The following is a 21942-nucleotide window of genomic DNA, read 5'->3' as shown; positions in this document are numbered from 1 at the left end:
TTATAAAATGCAGAAAGGGCGGAATTTTAATAACCTTACCTTAATCTTCTCTTACATTCCGCCCTTTCCGCATTCATTTTATTACTACTCGTTTCAACCTGCGGATGACGCTAATAGAGCTTCCTTTCTATTGAATTTAAACCAAATTCGATAAACACAACACTAGACACGCTAAATATTACCAAATTCATGTTTATGCACCAAACTCATAGGACACTAAAAATTGTGTGATATGCAAAACGGACAACATAAAACATTCGGATGTGAAGAAAATAGCGGGAGCGTTAATAAACTTTTTCAATGTTTTGCGGAAAGTGAACCAAGGCGGAATTTTAATTTGCGACCCAGAATAGTTTTATTTTGTTTTTCTAAGTTTAACTACGTAATCAAGTCATATTTTTAAACACTGATCTAGGCTGAAGTTGTTTTTGCTACATATGACTAAAACCTGCATTTGAACGAAATTTCGTATTATCGGCAAAACTAACGTTTATTGCAGGATTGTCTAGTAAGATAGACGGTTAATTCTATCCACTGTATGATTGCTCGTCACGCCATTTTTTAACCGAGTTTAAACTACTCAACCAAGCAATTTTTTTATAAAATACATTTTTTTTATTTGAAACTTATGCTAAAGCAATTTACATGTTTATAGTAAATACAACAGAAGAAATAATAAGGCCACCAGATGTTTTTTATGTATGTAAAAACTTTGGTTTCCTCCATAATTTAAATTTTTACTAATTTTGACACTTAGTTATTTAATTTAAAAATAAACAGTAAAAAAATATATAATCAGATGACAAGTACGATAAAAGGCATATTAGGTAGAACATGCGTCTTACACATATCATTTAATAGAATGCATTCAAACCTCGAAGTTTCCAAAACCAGGAACACAAATTTTGCTGGCAAACAACATAGCAACAACGGAACAAAAAATTGACAACGTCAACATTACACAAGAGCTTCCGATCTGCACAGGATCTGGCAACCTAAACGCTCTACCGCCCACTTGCGGTTTTCGAAAACCAACCGGGAACAGAAGGCAAGACAGACACATAAAAATCACTGCAAAGTTATCACAATTATGATTTGTTAAGAAACAAAAAAAACAAGATACACTAAAAAGTGCGACCATTTATTTAAACATCATTGCAAGTTGCAACAAAGTAAGTTATAGGCTATTCCAAAAAGTGCTCTTTATTTAATAAAATGTACCAAATATAACAAAACAAACAAATAATATATTACAAAAATCATGCAAAAATAAAATCTTGAATGGTTGGCAATGCATTTGATTAAAACATAAAAAATGTTTAAAAAAAAAAACTAAATAAATTGTAAATTAGAACTTTTTTTAAAGATTTAAAACTATTTTTGAAAGCAAAAAAAATAATGGTACAGAAAATGTTTTTTCTTAATACAACATAATAAATACTAAATCGCATTTGAGAAAATCCGATTAAACTCAAATTCACCAGAGCTAAAAAAGTTAGCTAGTATTCGGTAACCAAAAATAATCCACAAATTTAAAAATAAATAATTGGCTAAGTACTTCACACCTCAAAACATTACTTTCGCAAAAAGTTTGAACTTCTGTACAATAATGTAACTCATTCAACTATAGAACCAGACAACATTAGAACATCTTTTAATGTTGCAACCACTTTTAACTCTATCCTCAAATTTCTTCATCTATTAAGCATCCACATTCTCATTGGCATCATTAAAATGCACCATCCGGAGCAAGAGAGAATCACAGCAAACACCCAGAGGAGTTTATAGGAATCGCCTAAACTCCATAGAACGGGCAACTTAAAAGATTGCCCTCCAATTGCAATTTGACGAAACCCAATTGGAAAAAGCATTCCAACATGACAAAGACATGCAACTGGTTAGGTAAATAATGATGTTAGAAATATTAGATAATGTGTAAATATAACTTGTTTTAATTCTGTTAAATTGAGTTTGACATTATAAATATAAAAAAAAATGTTATATAATATAAAACAAAAAATTGAACTAGATTTAGTAAAATAACAAATAAAAAATAAAAGGTTTTATCGCGAAATTCTTTTTAATTGTTTTTTTGTAATGCAGTATGACACAAGCCTTACAGTTAAACTAAATCTTACTTGCAATAAAAGCTGCCCATCTTGCATAAATAAGTCTGGAACGATGCCAATGCGAGGAAACAATAAAACAACAAGTCACTGCGAGACAGCTGATACCAGCAACAAGAAAAATCAGTGTTCCAACCCACTCCGGGGGAAGAGAGGGTGAAAAACAAGTTCGTTCCCGACCGAAAATTGTCTGACACTGGCTTGTAAGGCCTAATATAATGCTTCCTTAAAAATAAATTTAAAATTTTTACGATTTAATAAACATTTGGTATGTTAAAAAAATGTGCAGATTTACAATACTGTTAATCAACCCTTACAAGTTTAAATTGATGCTATAGAGTAACATCAGTTACTCCAACCCAGTCTTGAGTTGCCTGTGGCAGTTTGAGATATTATCTGGATTATAATTGCTCGATAATTTCACTGCTAATTAAGTGCTGGCTGCAGCAGGAGTTTATACCGTTTATAGTGCCTTACTCAAGGGCGCTACAGCATTAGATCAGTAGGAATTAAACCCACGACCTTATGTGTGGTGTAGCAAATGTTCTTACTACTACACCACGCTGCCAAAGTAAATTTGCATTTACTGTAGTAGTACGCATTGTAAATTGAAAATTACAATTAATCTGCACTTGTAAAGTCTAGGTTTGATTAATAGTTTTATGTAAAATGGATATTTTATAAATAGTGCACGAAAAAAGCAAAAGGCATTGGTAGCATATTGCATTATGACTTTTTTAGGATCTATAAAACTGCCATTGTAAAAAAGCAGATCCTTTACCAATAACAAATTGGGCTTAAGACATAGTGTATATACCATATTTTATTCAGATACTAGTTTTATTAAAGGCTGCCTTTTTAAATCAAGAAAAAATACTAGGATTAAAAAAATGTATAAGTAAAATTACCTGCATTTGAACCAGTATTTATCCAATCAGGATGAGCTAAACTAGCCACTGCAAATACTTCAGACATTACAAATAATACTCCAGAAATGATTGTTAATTTGTCCATTTTTTAGTATTTACAGCTTATTTAATTTTAAAAATTTCTAGAAATTTATATGTAAAATGATATATTTAGAATCTCATATAGATACATATGGTGTAAAACAAAAGGTTTAACAAAAAAAGATAAAAAAGTAATGTCTACATAAAGATTTTATATTATCTTGCTTAGTAATTAAACTTTTTAACTTAAGGCCCGTTCACACAGCCATATGTAACGCAACGTAAGACCATCCTGTGTAGACATGCCTTTAAACTTGTAGTTTAATCTTATTCCATTAGGGCGATAATCTTTTTTCTGGCGAGCACCTCCAAAAATGTGAACAATTTTATACAAAACATTGCCCATAATTACGTTACTCTGTAGCTATCAATCATGGTTAAAATGGTGGCCGGTCAACTCAACACCGGACAACCCAACACCGGACAACTTAACATCGGACACCTCAACACCGGACAACTCAACCCGTGGACAACTCAACCCGTAGACAACTCAACCCGTGGACACCCAACCCGTAGACAACCCAACCCGTAGACAACTCAACCTGCGGACAACTCAACACCAGACGACCCAACCCGTGGACAACTCAACCCGAGGACAACTCAACCCGAAACAACTCATACAGCATTTTATTAGTTCATTTAAATCTGTTTTTTTTTGGCCCTGCGCGAAGTAATGCTATATCTTGTTTTGAATTGTAAAACTGCTAACCAACGGGCAAAACATTCAAAATTTATGTGTCTACTAGGTCTCGAGCTGTTTCGTCGTTGATTTATCCGCGGATCAAGTTGTCCGGTGTTGGGTTGTCCTCGGGTTGATTTATCCACGGGTTGAGTTGTCCTCGGGTAGAGTTGTCTGTGGGTTGAGTTGTCCACGGGTTGAGTTGTCCACGGGTTGAGTTGTCCAGTGTGAGTTGTCCGGTGTTGGGTTGTTTGGTGTTGAGTTGTCCGGTGTTGAGTTGTCCTCGGGTTGAATTGACATGGAACGGGTCACAATCAGACAATAGCTGACTTTACATCTGAAAAATAGTCAATACTGATAGTCTTACACACTTCTTGGTCGTATGCCAAGTTGTGCGTGCCTGACTTTTTGCTATACTTGTCTGCTTGTGCACTTAAATTATATTACAATTTATTCACAATACAAACGCAAATTACTACTAACATAAATCATATTTAATAAACCGATTCGTCACCTATATGCGCCTGAATTGTATAAAGTGTTACGTTATGCGACCTAAGTACGGATCTAATACGGGTAACACTTAAAGAAGGAATGAGAAAAACGAGAAAAGTGAGGAATCGAGGAATTATTGTAATTCTAAAAAAAGGAATGGAAAAATTGAGGAAAAGGAGGAAATTAAAGTTGCGGAAAATGCAAAATTTTTTTTTATAAATATAAGATAGAAGGAATATACAAAATAAGAAAAAGTATTAAAAAAAGAGAAACAGAAAGGAAAGGACAAATTGCCCTTTAGTGTTTATTTAGAGTTGCAAAGAGTAAAATCCTTCGTTAGTTGCCCAGATAATTTGTTAACATAATATGTTTTTAATGTTAAAGAGCTTTTTGTTGCAATTTCCATTGCACAAAACAACAATTACACGTCACAGACAAATTTTTACCAATAAATTAATAAAAATACATGATAAACTAATGCCAGAACTGCTTCGCCAAAATCAGTAAGGTAAGATTCGCGGTAGCATAAGTGTTTTCTTTTATTTAAAGTTTTCGGAATTTAAGTTCCATACCGTTATCTGCTATTAAAGCTAGCCCAGGCATTGGTAAAGGCTTTGCAGTTGTCTCGTCAATGTAAACTTGATAATTCTTTAATAGTTTGCATGCAAACACTTTAATTTTGTTCATTGCAAAGTTCTGGCCTATGCAATTTCTAAACAATAACAAGCATGTGTTAAGTCAATTTACTTGTGCTTGATTAATTTTAAGTGTTTTACCTGTGCCCTGCAGAGAAGGGTATAAAAGCATATGGAGATCTATTTTTCGTGTTTTCGGGTAGAAACCTTTCTGGTATAAATTCCTATTAAGCATATAAAAATTGTTAGCAAACATTACTTCAAATTACGAATTCAAATCACGAAAATAGTGTTTACATTTGGATTTTCCCAGATATGTGGGTTGTGATGCAGTGCGTGCATATTCATTGTCACAGTTGTTCCTTTGGGCAGAGTCACGATTTTAGTTTGGTCAAATGGATCCTTAAAGGTTAAGTCTTCCGTCAACGTTCTTCCCATTATACTGATGATGGTGTTAAGACGCAGCGTTTCTTTTATGAACATTGTAACGTAATTCAAGGCGCTTATGTGACTCCTGCAAAATACAATCCAATCGATTATGAATAACCTTAACGAAACTGAGTTTAATAGTTTTGCCGGTTGATACCGTTTAAGCCCATACTAAAACTAATTTAAAATATATAGTATTTAAGTTAACCATTTTGTCCTCATACCACGTAACGTCAGTATCATCTTCCATTATTTCGTTTATTTCGGTTCGGCATTTCTCTTGGAGTGTCGGATGTTCGGCAAGCATATATATAACCCATCCGATTGCTAAAGTAAAAAACATTTAACCAAATTAAGATCATTTTGCTTGTAATAAAAATTACATGACATTCTTAAGTATATTTGCTTTCTAAAAGCTTTGTAAGTAAAAGTTACTAAAGGCAAGGCACATAAGTTTTAAGAGTTATCATGGGCTTAACTTCACCGGCAGCGTGGTGAAGTGGTAAGAACTCTTGCTACACCACACATGAGGTCGTGGGTTCAAAAGATCTTATGCTGTAGCGCCCTTCAGTAAGGCGCTAACGGTATGAACTCCTGCTGAGCCAGCACTTAATCAGCAGCATAATTACCGGACAATTATAGTTTCTATAATATCCTAAACTGCCACAGGCAACTCGAGACTGGGTCAGAGTAACTTATGTTACCCTATGTTTAAGTCGCGCATTCGACTTTCCCACATTGAGGATAAAGTTATATACAAAAAAAAATTAAGTTTATTATTTTTTGGTTTATTGTATATCTTCTCAAGGTAAGGCGCAAACGCAATTTTTTCCAAATTAAATTTTTCAAGGTAAGGCGCAAACGCAATTTTTTCCTTATTAAAACAGTCAAGAGTGTGTCACAAAAAGCTTACCCTGAGACCCGAGACAAACAAAGCTATTCTTTTTTATAAGGTTAAAAATGCTTCTTTTCTTTATTTTTTTTTTAAATATTAAGACGATTACGTTCGTTAATCACCTGCTGCAGTTGTTTCTTGTCCAGCTCCAAAGATTGTGACGACCTCGTCGATTATTTCGTCATCTAATAATTTAACGTCGAAATCATCCTAAAAATCAAACAGTTAAAACCTTGTTATTTGAAAGAAATATTTTAAATTACCTCTAAATAAATACATTGCCTGATTTGCATAAAAAATATATACCTTTGTTTGAATCAAGATATCCAAAAAGTCCACCAACTTTCCCTTTCGTCGTTTAATCGTTATTTCTTCGCCCGTGACATCGTCTTTAATGCTGGTTTGATCTGCACTAGATAGTAAAGCGAGCTGCTTTCTTCGTTCTTTGATAAACTTAAACAAAGATGACTACAGTGTAATTGTCTTATGTTACAGTTTTGCTTTGCACTACAGATTAGCATAGCAACATAAAAACATTAAGTTTGCTTAAAAAACACAAAGTCTGTCTTACCCGAAGGCATAAATCAATGATTTTGCCTTGATAGTGTGTGCATTTTCTCCCAAGCGGTGAATTATTCCAAATCGCATCAATCATATAAAGAATTTTTGTTGTCCGATATACACTTAAAGTGGAAACTTTATAAACCCACTGCACGAACGTTTTCCCATCTCTAAATTTAAATCAAATATTTAGAGCGGAGTATAAAAAGTAACTTTTCTACTAGTTAAAAAAGAGTATTTTAGACAATCGAAGTAACACCAACCGTAGTTGGGTTTGTGTTCTGTAGCCTATCATCAAAAAGTGTACTACATAAAAAACAGTTAATATTTACACATCTCCATCTGGTTTTCTTGACATAACACATTCCATTATATCACTAAAGCCGATTTCTCCAATTGGCGTTGTGACGTTGAAGGCCTTTTGCTTTGCCGCAGGTTCTTCAAGCTTTTTCAGAAATGTGTCACAATTCTTGTTAAATACCAAAACGTGTCTAAAAACAAACGCGTCTATAAATTACAATATGTAACATAACCCAATGCGAGGGCTAGTAAAATTTATTAATTCGTGTTTTCTTTTTGTTTTTTTTTTAATGTTGAAAATCTAACTTTGCTGTCCGGTAGAAAAGTAATTTTGTTTAGCAAAACTAGGCAAGCTCTAAATATTAGTTATAGTCAGCTTTGGTATATGAAATTAAGAAATAACAAAACAAAAACCTTACGATTTTAAAACGTCGAAGTTGAATATAGGATTCAGCATTCGTCTATGTCGTTTCCAGTGATCCCCTGATGACGTAATTAACCCATCACGCAGTATCGGTTTAAGCATTTTTAGGGTTAACTCACCCTTTGGATCTATTAAAAGCGTACAAGCCTAATTTTAAACCTGTAACCCTTTTTAATATTCTATTAATTGTTTTTATACTCACAACGTTTGTTAAGAATTAATTTAACAAGATCGGGGTGGTAGACTTGAACTTGCCAGGTTAACCAACCAATGCGAAACATAGACATTGATGGATATTCTTTACATCTGTCGATCATATTCTTTAAACCTTTAGTTGTAAGTGAGTACTAAAATGTTTAAAAACAATGTCAAAAAGTGTCATTTAAAATAGTGAGTTTTTGTTGATATTGTAAATATATATAGACATATTTTTATCGTGATTTTTAAACAGTAATCAAATTTTGTGGTTTTTTGTTAAGACTGTATTTATAATTGCCTTTTTTATTTTAAATTTTATTGAATCTAGTAAAATTGCCACATAAAACAACCTAAAAATGTTATTTTTAAAATCCATTAAAAAAGCACCGAAAAAAAGGGAAAATGAAAAACAAAAAATTGTAAAAAATTTTGGTCGTGCAGTCGCGACGATTAGTCCCTTTAAAGCAGAGTGAAAATAAAGTCATTAAACGTGTCGAAGATTAGAAAATGTGCCCCGCTTTTTTTAATTAACGCTCCGAAGTTGTATTTTATTATATCAACAATATAAATGTTACAAAAATACTCAAATATAATAGTTTTTAAGTTTACCTTATTTAAATCTCCTAGTAGCCAATGTGGTTCTGGACTTGGCACATTTTTTAAAGTAAACTTGTAGTTGCGGTAGTGGGTGTACAGTGGCGCTACTACGAAGTTGCCAACAACACCAATTAGTGCAACTATAAATAAATCTCCCAGTAAAGTTTGCAGCACATATCCACTACCCTCCTTATACCATCCTGCAATCATTTGTTCTATAGCCATACTTGATTTAAAAATGTAACTACAAATTTGATGTAAAAAAATTCTATAAAATATTTATTTACAGAATAGTTGATTTTTAATAATAATCTATGTTAAACTATTATAACTTTATTTCTCTTATTACTGGTCACCTAAATTTTTTTAGTTAAAAAATAAGTAGGCTTATTTTAACAAATTTACGCTCTTACTTTAAGGCTTTACTTTTTGAATAGCCACTATATATAATTACATAATACTTTTGTAACAGGTTTTGTATTCCGAAGTCTAGATCAAAAGGTTAAATTAGAATCAAGGCTAAATTTCTGTAAACGAAAAAGGACATCACGTCGACATCTTTATTGTTAGACATCGCCCGTCATTAAGCATACAACTAAAGTAAACAAAACTTTGAAAGTGCATTTTGAGATATATAAATAGTAATAGGCCGGCATTACTAAAATTTACGTAAAAGTTGTTTTATTTACATGTGAAAAAAGGAAAAAAAACAACAATATAAACACAGGGCAATTTTTTGTTTTATTCTAAAGTTAAGCAAGTAGCAGTAACTTTCATAAACAAACATGTTTAATTTAATAAATTTATGATTCTAAACCAATAGTTTGATTTAGCCTTTGTAAAACTACCTGGAAATTGTTAATTAGTTGGAGTTAACCGCTAACATTATTATAGAGTTATGATTTGACGTGATATATTTTATTTGAGCTTGGTAGGCTAGCGACATTTCCAATAAAACCTTGACTTGCTACGATTCCAATAATATTTTATGGTGGCTGTAAGTTCACTAACAAAATATTTAAATTTAAACTTTGGTAACATTAGTGGACATAATAGTTGGTTTAAAAAGCTTGATAGGCAGTTTGTATTTTTAACGTAACCTTGCTGTGCTACGATTCCAATAATATTTTACGAGTTCATTTTACCCAATGGAATTTTATTTAGCCGATAATTTTCAAACAACCATCGTTAATGACTATCTGAGGCAATTTTTTATGGCAAAATTTTTATTTTTTTTTATTTTGTTTTTTCGCACATTGATAAAAGTAAAAAATAAATATGATATACAATTAATATGACAACAATGCGACGGAAAAAATGACAAAATCAATTTAATGATTTAAAACATCCCAAAAGTATTAATGTTTACATAAAGATTTTAAGTATGTTATGGCATCCTCACCAAACCCAAAATGTATTCCTATAGAAAATAAAACCGCATTTTACACGAAACCAATTAACGGCAACAACGTGATTTCCATATAATAAAAGGTTGTAACTTTTAAGTGATTTTAAAGTTATCAAAGTCTGCTTATGTAAAATAAGCCACGTCGCCAACACAAAGTAAACTTTCTATTTAGCCTCGCCTGTTACAGGAATTTAACCTTTTTTTTGCCTAGCATATGTTTACTTTTGTCCTGTTTTAAGGTCAACTAGTTTAAACATCATATTTTATATTTGTTGAACTGTCGTCACCTAAACCACAGTTTATGAGTTAAACCCGCAAATATATAGCATGTAAGTTTTTAAATGTAGCTTTAAAAATATGTTGAAATTGAAACACGATGTAAATAATAATTGAATTTTTCTAAATTTAAAAAAAATGTTTATATCTACAGAAAGTAAAAAAATTTACTTAATAAAGAAACAGCAAGACTTGTTTCATAAAAAACTTAAATAATGCAGAATAAAATAGAATACTAAGAATAAAAATTATTTTAGCCTAAAAATTCCAATTCATAAATTTTTTTTATTTAAAAGAAACCACATGTTTCAAAAATCTTAAGATTTTAAACCATAAAAATAACTTGTATCGTGTCCCCAAGTAAACAAAAGCAACTTTTTAAATATTGAAACAGTGGCAACATAACAACAAAACCCTTTTTTAGTTGAAACCAAAACATAAACATAGAAAATACCTCCATCGCATTAACAGATTCAAAAAAAAACACCATTTAAACCAAAGTTTTACTTTTTACATGCGCTTTACAGAACTTTTCCCAACTTACCCTAAATAATTTTTTAACAAAGCTGTCCCCCACCAATAAGCTTTATGCAAGAATTTGGATTGAATAATTGATTATAATTTGTACAATGTAATAAAAAAAAGAAATTTTAATATCGAATTTTCGAAAGTGCATTAGATCTTCTGTCAGTATTTTGAAATAGAGCTCGAATCAAGGATCGAATTTCTAAAGCAGTGAAACAAATAGCAAGCGGACCTTTCCCATCTGTCCATCTAAAAATAAAATAAATTTGATGTAATTTGTAAAAAAAAGAACTGAATAACGAAATTGTTAAAAATTTACCTGTCCACAATATCCATTAAACTTCCATCCAGAATAAAAATGAGTTCTTTCATGCGCTGCCACTTACTCAAGTTACGTTGCCAAGTTAAATCTTTTTTTTCTGCAGCTTTTCCACGACATTGCTCAAATACAATGCCAATTTTGTCCTGCAGATTGCTGCATAACTTAAAACAAAATCATTAAATTTTTATTTTTTGTATAAACTTTGTGGCAGTTGGGATAAAGTTAATTTTAATTTCCTGATAATTAATCTGTCAATTACTTTTTTGTTGCATCAGAAGTTTATACCGTTAACAATCCCTTACTCGAGGGCACTACAGCATAGAAGTAGCAAAGATCTAACCAACTCCATAATGCAGAGTAGCCAAGTGTTATAATTTTTAACATACCATTTCCAACTATTAAGTGTAATAATTTTTTCTGTTAACCATTCTAATGCTTTTTGTATTTTTTTGAGACTTAAAAATAAAACTTACAGTTCTGAGTTGACTTGAGTCGTCTGAAGTCATATCCTCTATGGCACAAATACTTGAAGTGACTTCACCTAAAACTGAATCGACAAGAGTTGAAAGCGACTTCAACAGTATCTCTAAGGGAAGAAATTCAAACCACACCCTTCGTAAATATTGCAGTTGATGTATAACCTGAATTTATATTTTTTGAATAACAATGTTATAAATACCGGCAGCGTGGTGTAGTGGTAATAACACTTGCTACACCACATGAGGTTGTGGGTTTAATCCCCACTGCTCTCATGCTGTAGCACCATTAAGTAGGGCGCTATAAACGGTGTAAACTCCTGTTAAGCTAGCACCTAATTGACAGTTTATTGATTGGGCAATTATAATCTATAATATCCCAAACTATAAAGTTATAGACAAAAGAAAATAGTTAGTTGTCGAACTTAATTTAAATAGGGGTCTTTGTAGCACAGGGAAGTTATACATTTACTTAACTTTACCTGTCTGATAGGTTTATCAGCTTGGACACATTTTTCTCCAATGTTGTTTAGAGTTTTGAGCGGGGACAAAGAATCAAATAAAATTTCATGCTGTCTTTTTACTTGATCAAGCAAACAGATGCAACCTAAAACAAATTATATCTACAATTAATTTGAAGACTGGTTAATTAAAGTGGACAGAATGTTGTGGTGGTTTGAATACTTTGCTTTTTCAAATGAAATTCTGGGTTTGATTACCGCTGCTTTCATGTCTTTAGCTAAGCGCTACATTAAGTCTGGCCAAGCCAAAATCCAATCAGTAAGTTGAACATTATGCAATTCAATTAATAATATTTAAAACTACCAAGGAAAAATAAAAACTGATACTACAAATAGCAGTGAAAAACAAATCACTAGGATACCCAATAAGTTTACCACTAAACTACATTGCCTATACTACAACAATATACCTAGATCTTGAAGAACAACAGCTTGTTCTATTTTCCAACTCCATTGTGCAGGTAACTGATAATAAGTTGCCTCAAATAAATGGTGAGATATATAGTAACAGTCATTGTAATGAATAACTGAGACCTGGGGTAGTTTTAATATTGATTCTCTATCAAGAAAATAAAATCAGGTGTTAACAGGTTGTTGTACAAAAAAGTTGCAAATGTAAAAAACACATAACTTACTTGTGAAATGTTGGAACAATGGCAATGTACAACTGAATTATGTTCTTTGCAGTTTCGTATAATCTACATGAGCTAAAAAAAACGAATTATTAAAAATTGTTATTTAAAAAACAATTTAAATCAAATTTTCTTATTTTAACATCGGCAGAAAAATTAAATAAAAAAGAATAAACTTAAATAATTGTTAGTTAAAAAAACAATATAAATATATTTTACCTTTCTGCTTGTTCTTCAGATGCTTGTTTAAGTACTTCTAAAACCATTTCAACTATGCACTTGGCCCCTTTACTTATTCGCATTCTATAAATATTTTAAATTACTAGTTTACTTAACTAACATTGGTGTGAAAAATAAATGAAAATTTAATAAAAAAATATTCCTAATATATTTCGGAATACTTTTTGTGCCAACCTTGGCAGTTTAAAAGAAGTCTGGTCCTTAAATTCCTTGACTTTATGCTCACGTTTTACCATGGCAAGTTTTTGATTTTCCAAATTTTGATCCATTCTGTTTAACCAAATTTGGTTGATTCCTTCATTTTTGCCGTTGATCTGGAAAAAAAAATGAAATCAATTACTTTATTCTTGGTTGCAATTTAAATTAATAAGTCAAAAGTTGTTGAGTTATAAATAGCAAAACAAGTAATAGTTTATAAAAAAAGCTTTGATTGAATAGTTATGTTAGTTTAAAACTTAATGACCGACATTGTGGTGTAGTGGTCAGAACACTCTTCAACCATACACATGGTCCTGGATTCGATCCCCACTGATCTCATGCTGTGGCGCCCTAAAGTAAGGAGCTACAAACAGTACGGACTCTTGCTGAGCCAGCACTTAATCATCAAGGTAATTATCAGGCATTTAAAAATCTATAATATTCCAAACTGCAACAGGCAATTTGAAACTGGGTCAGATACTCTATGTTTACGTCGCACATTCTACCTTCCCACATCGAGGATAAAAAAATATACAAAAAAAAGAAAAAAAACAGTATCTTGTTCTATAGTGATAGAAATTTGCAAAATGTTATCGAAAAAATTTATATTTTAAAATAAAGAGTTCAGTATAATATTTATTGTAAATCTACTTCAATGGTCTCATGCAAATCCATTTTCATTAATTTTTTAGCTTTTATAATCAAATTGTTGCAACTTCTTCTTGAAAAGTGAAAATGGATATCAGAAGCAAAATTCGTAAGCTCATCTATATTTGAAAAGACATTAAATTTTAAATAAAAGGTATATACAATAAATATTTATAAAAAATAAAACAAAAGGGTAGTTAAAAAGCTAATTTTTTTGAATTTACTTGTTTCAGAAGTTTTTGGAATAAATAAGATCTTCTTTAAAAAATTCTCAAAATCAGAAACCATTTTTTTCACCTGAAATAAAGAACCGATTTTAAATTTTTAAATCTTGTTTTACTCCTGTTGTTTTATTTATTTAAATTTTTTTCACCCTAACATTTTTCTAAAAAGTCATTTTTTAAAGTTTTCTTTAACTTATTAGACATTGTTTGTTTGAAACAAATTCATTCCTTTTGTAAATTAAAATAAAACTAAATTATTATTCCAAGGATTTTGATATTAAAATTATTCATTTATTTATCTTGACTGTTTATATTTAACAACAAACCGGCAGTGAGGTGTAATAGTCAGAACACTTGCTATACTACATGGGGTTGTAGGTTTATTGCCCACTGCTCTCATGCTGTAGCGCCCTAGCCAACACTTAATCAACAGCGTCATTATCAGTAAATTATAATCTATAATATTCTAAACTGCCAAAGGCAACTCTAGGCTGGGTTGGTGTAACTGATATTACTCTGTTTAGGTCGTAAGGTCGACCTTCCCACACTGAAAAAAAAAATTAAAAACTTACTTCATCATATTCTTGTAATTGATCTTTAGTAGTAGGAACAGTTTTAGAAAGACAAGCAGAAACCAATAATTCAATAGTTTCCTCATGAATTGTTTCACTAAAAGTTTCCATTAATGGTGTATCTAAAATGTTAACTATATTGAATAAACTTGAAACAAAATTAGTTCTACTGCAAAAACCAAGCCAAAAAAAAGAGGACAAAAATTAGATATAAAAGTTTAAAAAAAAGTTTTACCTTTTGCTGTAACTGTTAATAAATTTTCATTTAAAAACAACAAAAATTCTTTTACTTTGAAAAACGTGTTCAACGGTGAAATTGGCTAAAAAAAATATTATTTAGAAATTTGGCTAAAAAAAATATTATAAAAAAATAAAAAATTGGCTAAAAAAAATATTAATATTAAAAAAAAAAAAAAAAATATTAAAAAAAATATATATCTTCATTTTAATTATTTAAATGAATAATCAAAAGTATATATTTAAGTTCAAGTAAACCAAAACCTGATCAATCAAATCATCTTTGACATCATCATCAGAATAGTCAGATTCTTCCTCTTTTGGTTTATCCTCGACATTAAATAGAATAGAAACTGTTGTCTTCTTGATTTCAAGCAAGGAATTTGGATTTAAAATTAACTTTGATATGAAGTTGTCAAAACAATTTTTCGCTAAAAAATTTAAAACATTTTTTTACAAAGTTTATATTTGACTGTCAGCGTGATGTAGTGAAAAAATTGTTTCACCACATGAGGTCGTGGGTTCAATACCCACTGCTCTCATTTTGAAGCGCCAAAGGCAACTTAAGACTGGGTCGGGGTAACTGTTGTTACTTTATGTTTAGGTCGCGCATACAACCTTTTCACATCAAGGATAAATTTATATACAAAAAAAATAAAAAACTTTATTTATAATTTTTAAATCAAATAAAAAGCAAAGTTTTAAATTTACCAAAATCTGTAGTTTTTTCATTAAGAATTCCACAAATTTCTAAATTATTAATCAAGTCTTCGGCTCCACAATGTTTATCATCAAAATTAATAGTTAATTTCACTTTATCATTTTTATCAGTAGTTAGTTCCTCGTCTATCAAAATTAAAAACATTGGAAAAAAGGCACATTCATATTGCAAACACAATGAAAAAATCACTAAAAAGCCTAGCTAAATGACAGTAACTAACACAGTATATATATATATAGCTTTTAGCATTTTTTAACAGATTTTATAATTACCACGTCTATTACCTTCACAAAATTCCCATTGAATAACATCATCCCAAGTGTTACTCAGTTCACAACAGAAAGTTTGTCGTTTTAATAAAAAGGCATGTTTAAGCGCAATGAAAATTTGTGTCTGAGCCAAAACTGATCCTTCGAGTGATTGAAATTTTTTACAAACCTTAAAAATAAAAATTTAAGTAAAAATTGTACAAAAAAAACAATGTTTAAAAACCTGCTTATTTTTGGTTAGCTGTTTTACTCATTTTTAGCAATCCATACATTTTATTTATTTAAAAAATTAGGGACAATAAGATTCTGTATGTCATGCTCTTTTTAAACTAAAATGTTTATTTTTTTGCTTTAGCTAGCTAAAAATACAGAAAAAGTATTTATATGACAAACCTGATCAATAATACAGGCAGTTTCATTTAAATATTCAGTTGACATATTAATTTTAATTTTATCTAAATTAAAATCCATATTTGTATAAATAAAATTCAGATCGCCCAGAGCAGTAACTAACTCATTAGTTTTTTTATATTCTTTTAAAAGATGGGAATATTCTGATGATGCTTCTTCTATTTGACCATTTACCTAAAAAAATTGTACATATACACATAAAAATGTATAATTGAACTAGAAATCGAAACTAAAAATAACCTTAAAATTATTAAAAAAAAATTTTAAATTATAAGATGTATATATAAGTTTTTATGGTTAAAAAATTGAATTAAAGTTTTGGAAAGAATTATTGTCATTGACTAATCTCAAGAATGCTACCGTTAAAGTAGCGGAAAAAACTAAATCACAGAGCCTCATTGTACAGTGTAATTCTGTGCTATAATAACTGCATATTCCATATGGTAATGAATTGCTAAAAATTATTAGACTGTTTAAGTTGAGCAAAAATTAAAAAAAAAAACCTACAGCACAACTAAAAGTCTCCTGCAGTGTCTTTGACTCATTTTCAATTTCAGCAATTTGAGAATTTATTTTGTCGCAAGTTGTCAAAGTCTGGGTAAAATCACAGTATGATTCCTTAATCAACTCATGCAAATCTTGCTAAAAATATTTAATTTTTTTTGATTATTGCATTTTCCATATTAGAAATTCTTTAGTAGCAAACTCTTATTACAACATTAAAGTATTAGGTTGCTTTTATCACTTTATCAAATTTTCAACATGTTTATTAAACTGCAGAATTAAAGAAAGTTGAACTCTTCAGTTTGATTAGTTTTATGATAAATTTTAAGTTAAAAATATTTTATTTCAAACAAAAATTATGTATCGTTTGTAGAAGCAAGCACGATAAAACAAATGAAAGTCAGTAACTAAATGTGAGAAATGCATAAAAGGATAACTTATACAAAAACTTATTGATGTAATATATATAAATAAATCCTACCCTTAAGATTTCTTATTTAACTTTAACCTTAAGGTTTAAAATTCTGAATCTCTATAAGCGCCGTCCGCTAAGTTTATAATTGCAGAAACAACAGAATTTTCTTTAACCTTACTCTTTTATAACCTTATTCTTTTATAACCTTACTTAACTGTGAATTCTGTTCTTGTCCGCTTTTATTTTTGTACAACTCATTTAAACTAGCAGACGATATTAAAAGGTCAGTCTGGAAAGAAGGGCAGTTTTCGACGAGATCTCGTGCGTGCAAGCATAAAAATTGGCGTGACCGCGCGTGCACGTGTATTAAAATTTTCAGTCTACGCGTGCACACGTGATTTATGTTAGCGTTTTTACCTTAATTTTGCATTTACTTTTAAAGCCAGGTGTGCATTTTTTACACCGAAAAAATCTTGTGCGTGCACGCTGCCCTACTTTCAAAACTGGTTAAAAGGGCTCCTAGATTATACAACTCCCTAGCTAACTTGCTATAAAACAGCTGTATTTTTATTGCCATAAATTTTAACTTAAGTTCTCATTGGTAATATTCAGTTATAAATTCTATTTTTAATTGTTGGGTTTATTTCTACATAAGATACAAAATTATTATCACTGTAGGGTGGGTTATTTAATTTACCTTAACGTCATGTAAACGAGACGAAAGTTTTGATATTTTGGTTTGCAAGCTGTCTTTTGCAAGCATTCCAGCACTTGATAAAATCTCAGTAACAACGGACATGTTATTGTTAGGCCAGCATTAAAAAAAATGTTGAACTTTATTAAATTTGCAATTATATCAGAACTTTAAATTATCGAATTTTAACAAAAACGACAACCTTAAAATACCACAATTGAAAATGTTAATAAACAAGGTAATGCAGTATGACTTACATTTTCAATGTCATACATGTTGCTTAAGCATTTAATACGAATACCTTAAATAGAAATCTAAAAATATAACTAAAGTTCAATTTTACTAATATTAAGACAATTTAATGCCCAAAAATTATTATTAAAAAAAAATTGGACTTTTTTCCAAATAATTGTCGCATGACTGAGTATTATTCCAGTTTGTCCCCAATTTTTATTCATGATGCAATGTGTTTTATGACGTAATCATAATAAGTTAACAAAATTTAAGCATTTTTTTTAATATTCAACTTTTTTTAATTTTAATCTTTATTTTATTAAGTTAACACTACAAAAAAAAGTTTAAGCGTAAAAATGTTTTGATATTAGTAAAATGAAATTTCGGTTAAATTTTTTGTTTTCTATGTAAGAAATTTTTGTAAATCAAAATAATCGTGTCTTTTCTTATACCTGTAATGCAATTTAAGACCGATTGTGATATTCTTGTTTTATTTCTAGTCACGTGTTTAACTAAATTTCAGGGTCAACAGGGCCGACAAATAGACTTTTAATGGTACCCATGGTTTTTCCATTAAAAAAATTATAATATGCGAGTCATTGGACAACAAAAACAGATAGTGTGCCGTTGTTAAGGCCTAAACCTGAAAACTTTCGTCACATAACCCAATGCCAAGCTTAGTATACACGTTCTTCAAAGTAAACTTCAAACTGTTTTAATGTCTTAAAAGTTTTTAAAACGCTAAATTTTTGCTGCTGTTGTCAGTCACAGGTGAATAATCTTGCAGTAGAACGTAACGTAGTTATAAATTTGTCAAGTTTGAATAAATCACTACTATGCATTGTTAAGGCAGGTTTAAAATTACGAATAATGTGTTAATATTTTAAATAAGGATTTTCAGCCTTCCATTAGATTGTCAGTCAAAGAGATAAAAAGTAAATTTTAGTTGTAGCCTATTGGATGATACTTAATCCAAAACAGAATGCCGAAATTTGGGAAAAATTATTTTTGTATTCAACATTTAGTAAAAATTTTTGAAAAAATTATTCGCATATTGTTTAACATAGTTTTTGTTGTTATATTTTAGTTTTAGGGTTAGACATCCTGTTAACCGACATAAGTCACTATATCAACACATTTGTGGTTTATAAACATTTATTTTTAGGATTGTATTTTGTTTTTGAAAGGTAACACTATAGTCATAGTGTGTGCGTAATTTATTTAATTTAAAATCCCCATTCTATTGAGTTTTGTAAATACGAGCTTAATTGAGGTTTAGTAAAACAAAGGAGTCACATTACCTTTGAAAAAGTTTTTAAAACTTGATTCGATTTGAAAGTGGACCGTGGGCCTTTAAATATTAAATTTCATTTGTTTTGAGTTGTTTTTAAATGAGAAGGTGCTTTTTATTGGCGTAAGGTGCACTGTCATGATAATGTTTTAAACAAAACGTAAAGGGTTGTCAATGGTAGTGGATATTTGTTAAAAAAACATAAAGAAAAAGGCATCACAACAGTGAGATTTAAAAACGTAGAAAATATTGTATGAAGCGTATTATACTTTGGTGAATAGATGTCACTGTTTTAAATATTAGTTTAAGTTAAATAATGTTAAAGTCAATACGAAATGAATTTCAGTTAAAATATTTCAAATTTGTCGAGTGCTCAAGAATTAATTTCAGCACTCTTCAGGTACATAGATCAAAAAAATTTATATGTATTTAATTAAAACGAATACATCAGTCGCATAGCTTAAGTTTAAATAAGATGATCCTAACATAATGCTAAAAAAAGTTGCATATGCTAAAAAGTTGATTTTTTAGTGGAATTCCAATCACCATCTCGTGTTTGCATACAGGCTCTTTATGACGTTGTATTGTGTCGCGTGGTTTATTTATGACGTCGCAACCACTGTTGATCCATATTATTACGCTTATTTAACGCATTGGGGTGAACTGGAAATGACATTATATTTTGGTGCGTTTCCATTTTTATCGTTAATAAATTGCAGGTTTAATGATAAATTGTAAACTAAAACCTTATCGTAAAAAAATTTAATTTTAGGAATTGCACTTGTTGTGTTTTTAAAGCAGAGTAAAGACCAAGCAAAGGCAGACAATAAAACACGTTCAAGAGTATACACTATCACGCACGCGGAAGACTATACCAGTAAGTACTTTTAGATGCAATACAACAATACGTCGTTAAAATAATTTTATTATTAATGATGTTTTATTTTTAGACAACATTAAGTTGATTTGGTATCACAAAATTACATACGCAATGTTGAATATTTACCTAACCCTGGCTCCTTCAATCACTATTGTGTATTGGATAGGTAGTTTTCAAGGCCTAGTTCAACCGAATAAGTCCTTGGAAAGTATTAACATACATGTTCATGCCATTAACTCAGTCCTATCTTTTATCGAACTAGTAATGACAAGCATACCCATAAGAATTCTTCATTTTATACAACCGATGATTTTCGGGTTGACGTACATTATTTTCACTTTAATTCTTCACTGGACTGGAGTTAACTCGGGTATTTATGACGTAATAGATTGGAACATGACGCCTAGACTTGCAGCAGCGTATGGGTTTGGGTTAGTGTTTGGATTAACTACAGCTATACACTGTATTTTGGTGTACGGTGTACATAGATTCAAGTTGTATATATCTGCCTTAGCTGATTTTCCAAAATCAAACAAAAATGCCAATGTTCAAAGTGTAAGTTACAGAACGGAATCGTTTAATGTGTAAAACAATTAATTTTTTGATTGAGATACATTAGTTCTTGACAGTATCTAAATTTAACTTTTGTTTTCTGTAACTCGTTAGGTGGCAGACTTTTACCAGAATTTTTTTCCTCAAGGCTGGCTATTGAGGTAAATTATTAACTAGGTCATAGGTCCTTAAAGTTCTTATCAACCCATATTTACAATGTTACTAAAAAACCACTACAAAACGTTAGGTTATTAGTAAACAACATTTTTTTATTAGTACGTTTATGTAACCGAGTTATGGTTTAATTTCACTGTGTCCCAGTTCCCATTACTATACTTACTGTGTATGTTTGTTATATTTTATTTAAATTTTGTAAATTTGGTGTTTTATGTTATATGTATAAGTTTGGTGTTTTATGTTATATGCCTTGCATTCGTTAAATTTTTAAAATTACTTCGTCAATTACAAGATATGTTGGTATGCTGTTTAGCCCAGTTCCGTCACACTCTACTTCCAACACAAAAATGTCGAAATGAGGTAATGTAACTGAGTAATCATAGTAAGTTGTTAAAATATATGTAACAGGTTACATCATTATTAAAGTTAGAAACTGGTTATATCGGGATACACTGCGTGCAAAGTACCATGGACTTATAGTCCTTAATATACACATGCACGGGCTATGATAGATACTACAGCTACCTAACCGAACTTATGTGAGTTTAATCGGAAACAATATACAAAAAAATTATGACTGTAACGATGATGTTACGTTTATGCTATTTTTTTGTCTTTGATAAATTTAACGACTAACTTGTTGATAGTATGGTCCCGTTTCCTGTTTAATAAAATTATGTTAACCAATAACCATTAAAATTGTTATAAGTTCGGTATATCAAAACGATATTACAACGAATAATTAATTAAACAAACCAATGATTGCAACATTGGACTTACGGAAAAAGGCTGTACTCTAGAAAATGTTGGAAAAATCATAGTCCATACATACAATGTGTGGACTATGGTCGTATAATAAACCTTTTGATATAAAGGTGTTGAAAATGAACAGACCAGCTAATTAGTCTCTTCTTGATTAAGAGAACGTCAAACTACTTAAGTGACTGTCATGAACTTACAATATTCGAAAATCAAATCTATTACACAGAAGCTCAAAACGTGAACACGGCATGTACAAAGCATGAAGGCCGGTGTCACGCCTTCTTAACGCCCACAAAGAGGGCGGCGCCATCGCTAGAATAAAACGATTGGTAACTGGGCAGTCGGGCTAGATAGATGGAGAAAGGGTAGACGTAGAAATTGTTATTACATAAATCATTGCAACT

At 30.5% G+C, this 21942-nt stretch overlaps 4 protein-coding genes across 6 annotated transcripts; 1 reads left to right on the top strand and 3 right to left on the bottom strand.

The window, feature by feature from the left end:
- Positions 1-676: 676 nt before the first annotated feature.
- On the bottom strand, positions 677-3172 carry LOC145745467 (uncharacterized protein C16orf52 homolog B-like). 2 transcript variants are annotated; one of them, XM_082563554.1, is made up of 3 exons: positions 3035-3172; positions 2139-2351; positions 677-1071 (listed from the first exon to the last, which is right to left on the bottom strand). In XM_082563554.1, the coding sequence occupies exons 1-3, from the start codon at positions 3138-3140 to the stop codon at positions 869-871; spliced, it is 522 nt and encodes a 173-aa protein (XP_082419680.1). In that variant the 5' UTR covers positions 3141-3172; the 3' UTR covers positions 677-868. The 2 variants fall into 2 exon arrangements, with proteins under 2 accessions (XP_082419680.1, XP_082419681.1); XM_082563555.1 differs by having other exon boundaries at positions 935-1894.
- Positions 3173-3953: 781 nt separating this feature from the next.
- On the bottom strand, positions 3954-8574 carry LOC145745880 (cytochrome P450 4A24-like). The gene is made up of 12 exons (XM_082564059.1): positions 8362-8574; positions 7757-7901; positions 7550-7682; positions 7163-7321; positions 6841-7000; positions 6576-6737; positions 6392-6479; positions 5599-5701; positions 5243-5459; positions 5087-5169; positions 4883-5022; positions 3954-4144 (listed from the first exon to the last, which is right to left on the bottom strand). Exons 1-12 carry the CDS (start codon positions 8572-8574, stop codon positions 3954-3956), a joined length of 1794 nt encoding a protein of 597 aa, XP_082420185.1.
- A 1175-nt stretch (positions 8575-9749) lies between these two features.
- Positions 9750-17942, bottom strand: LOC145745350 (centromere/kinetochore protein zw10 homolog). The gene is made up of 18 exons (XM_082563400.1): positions 17646-17942; positions 16537-16671; positions 16012-16203; positions 15634-15787; positions 15340-15474; positions 14893-15059; positions 14627-14711; positions 14392-14513; positions 13820-13892; positions 13599-13714; positions 12924-13063; positions 12729-12812; positions 12513-12584; positions 12288-12436; positions 11839-11963; positions 11354-11521; positions 10878-11041; positions 9750-10807 (listed from the first exon to the last, which is right to left on the bottom strand). Exons 1-18 carry the CDS (start codon positions 17745-17747, stop codon positions 10684-10686), a joined length of 2307 nt encoding a protein of 768 aa, XP_082419526.1. The 5' UTR covers positions 17748-17942; the 3' UTR covers positions 9750-10683.
- An 822-nt stretch (positions 17943-18764) lies between these two features.
- LOC145744711 (uncharacterized) lies at positions 18765-21445 on the top strand. 2 transcript variants are annotated; one of them, XM_082562633.1, is made up of 4 exons: positions 18765-19567; positions 19699-19852; positions 19940-20044; positions 20118-21445. In XM_082562633.1, the coding sequence occupies exons 1-4, from the start codon at positions 19484-19486 to the stop codon at positions 20633-20635; spliced, it is 861 nt and encodes a 286-aa protein (XP_082418759.1). In that variant the 5' UTR covers positions 18765-19483; the 3' UTR covers positions 20636-21445. The 2 variants fall into 2 exon arrangements, with proteins under 2 accessions (XP_082418759.1, XP_082418760.1); XM_082562634.1 differs by having other exon boundaries at positions 19487-19567; positions 19734-19852.
- The last annotated feature ends 497 nt before the right edge of the window (positions 21446-21942 follow it).

Source organism: Corella eumyota, chromosome 3 (genome assembly GCF_963082875.1).
Source record: "Corella eumyota chromosome 3, kaCorEumy4.1, whole genome shotgun sequence".
Classification (NCBI taxonomy): Eukaryota; Metazoa; Chordata; class Ascidiacea; order Phlebobranchia; family Corellidae; genus Corella; species Corella eumyota.
Note: the sequence above shows the minus strand (reverse complement) of the source record. Positions and strands in the feature narration are given on the sequence as shown.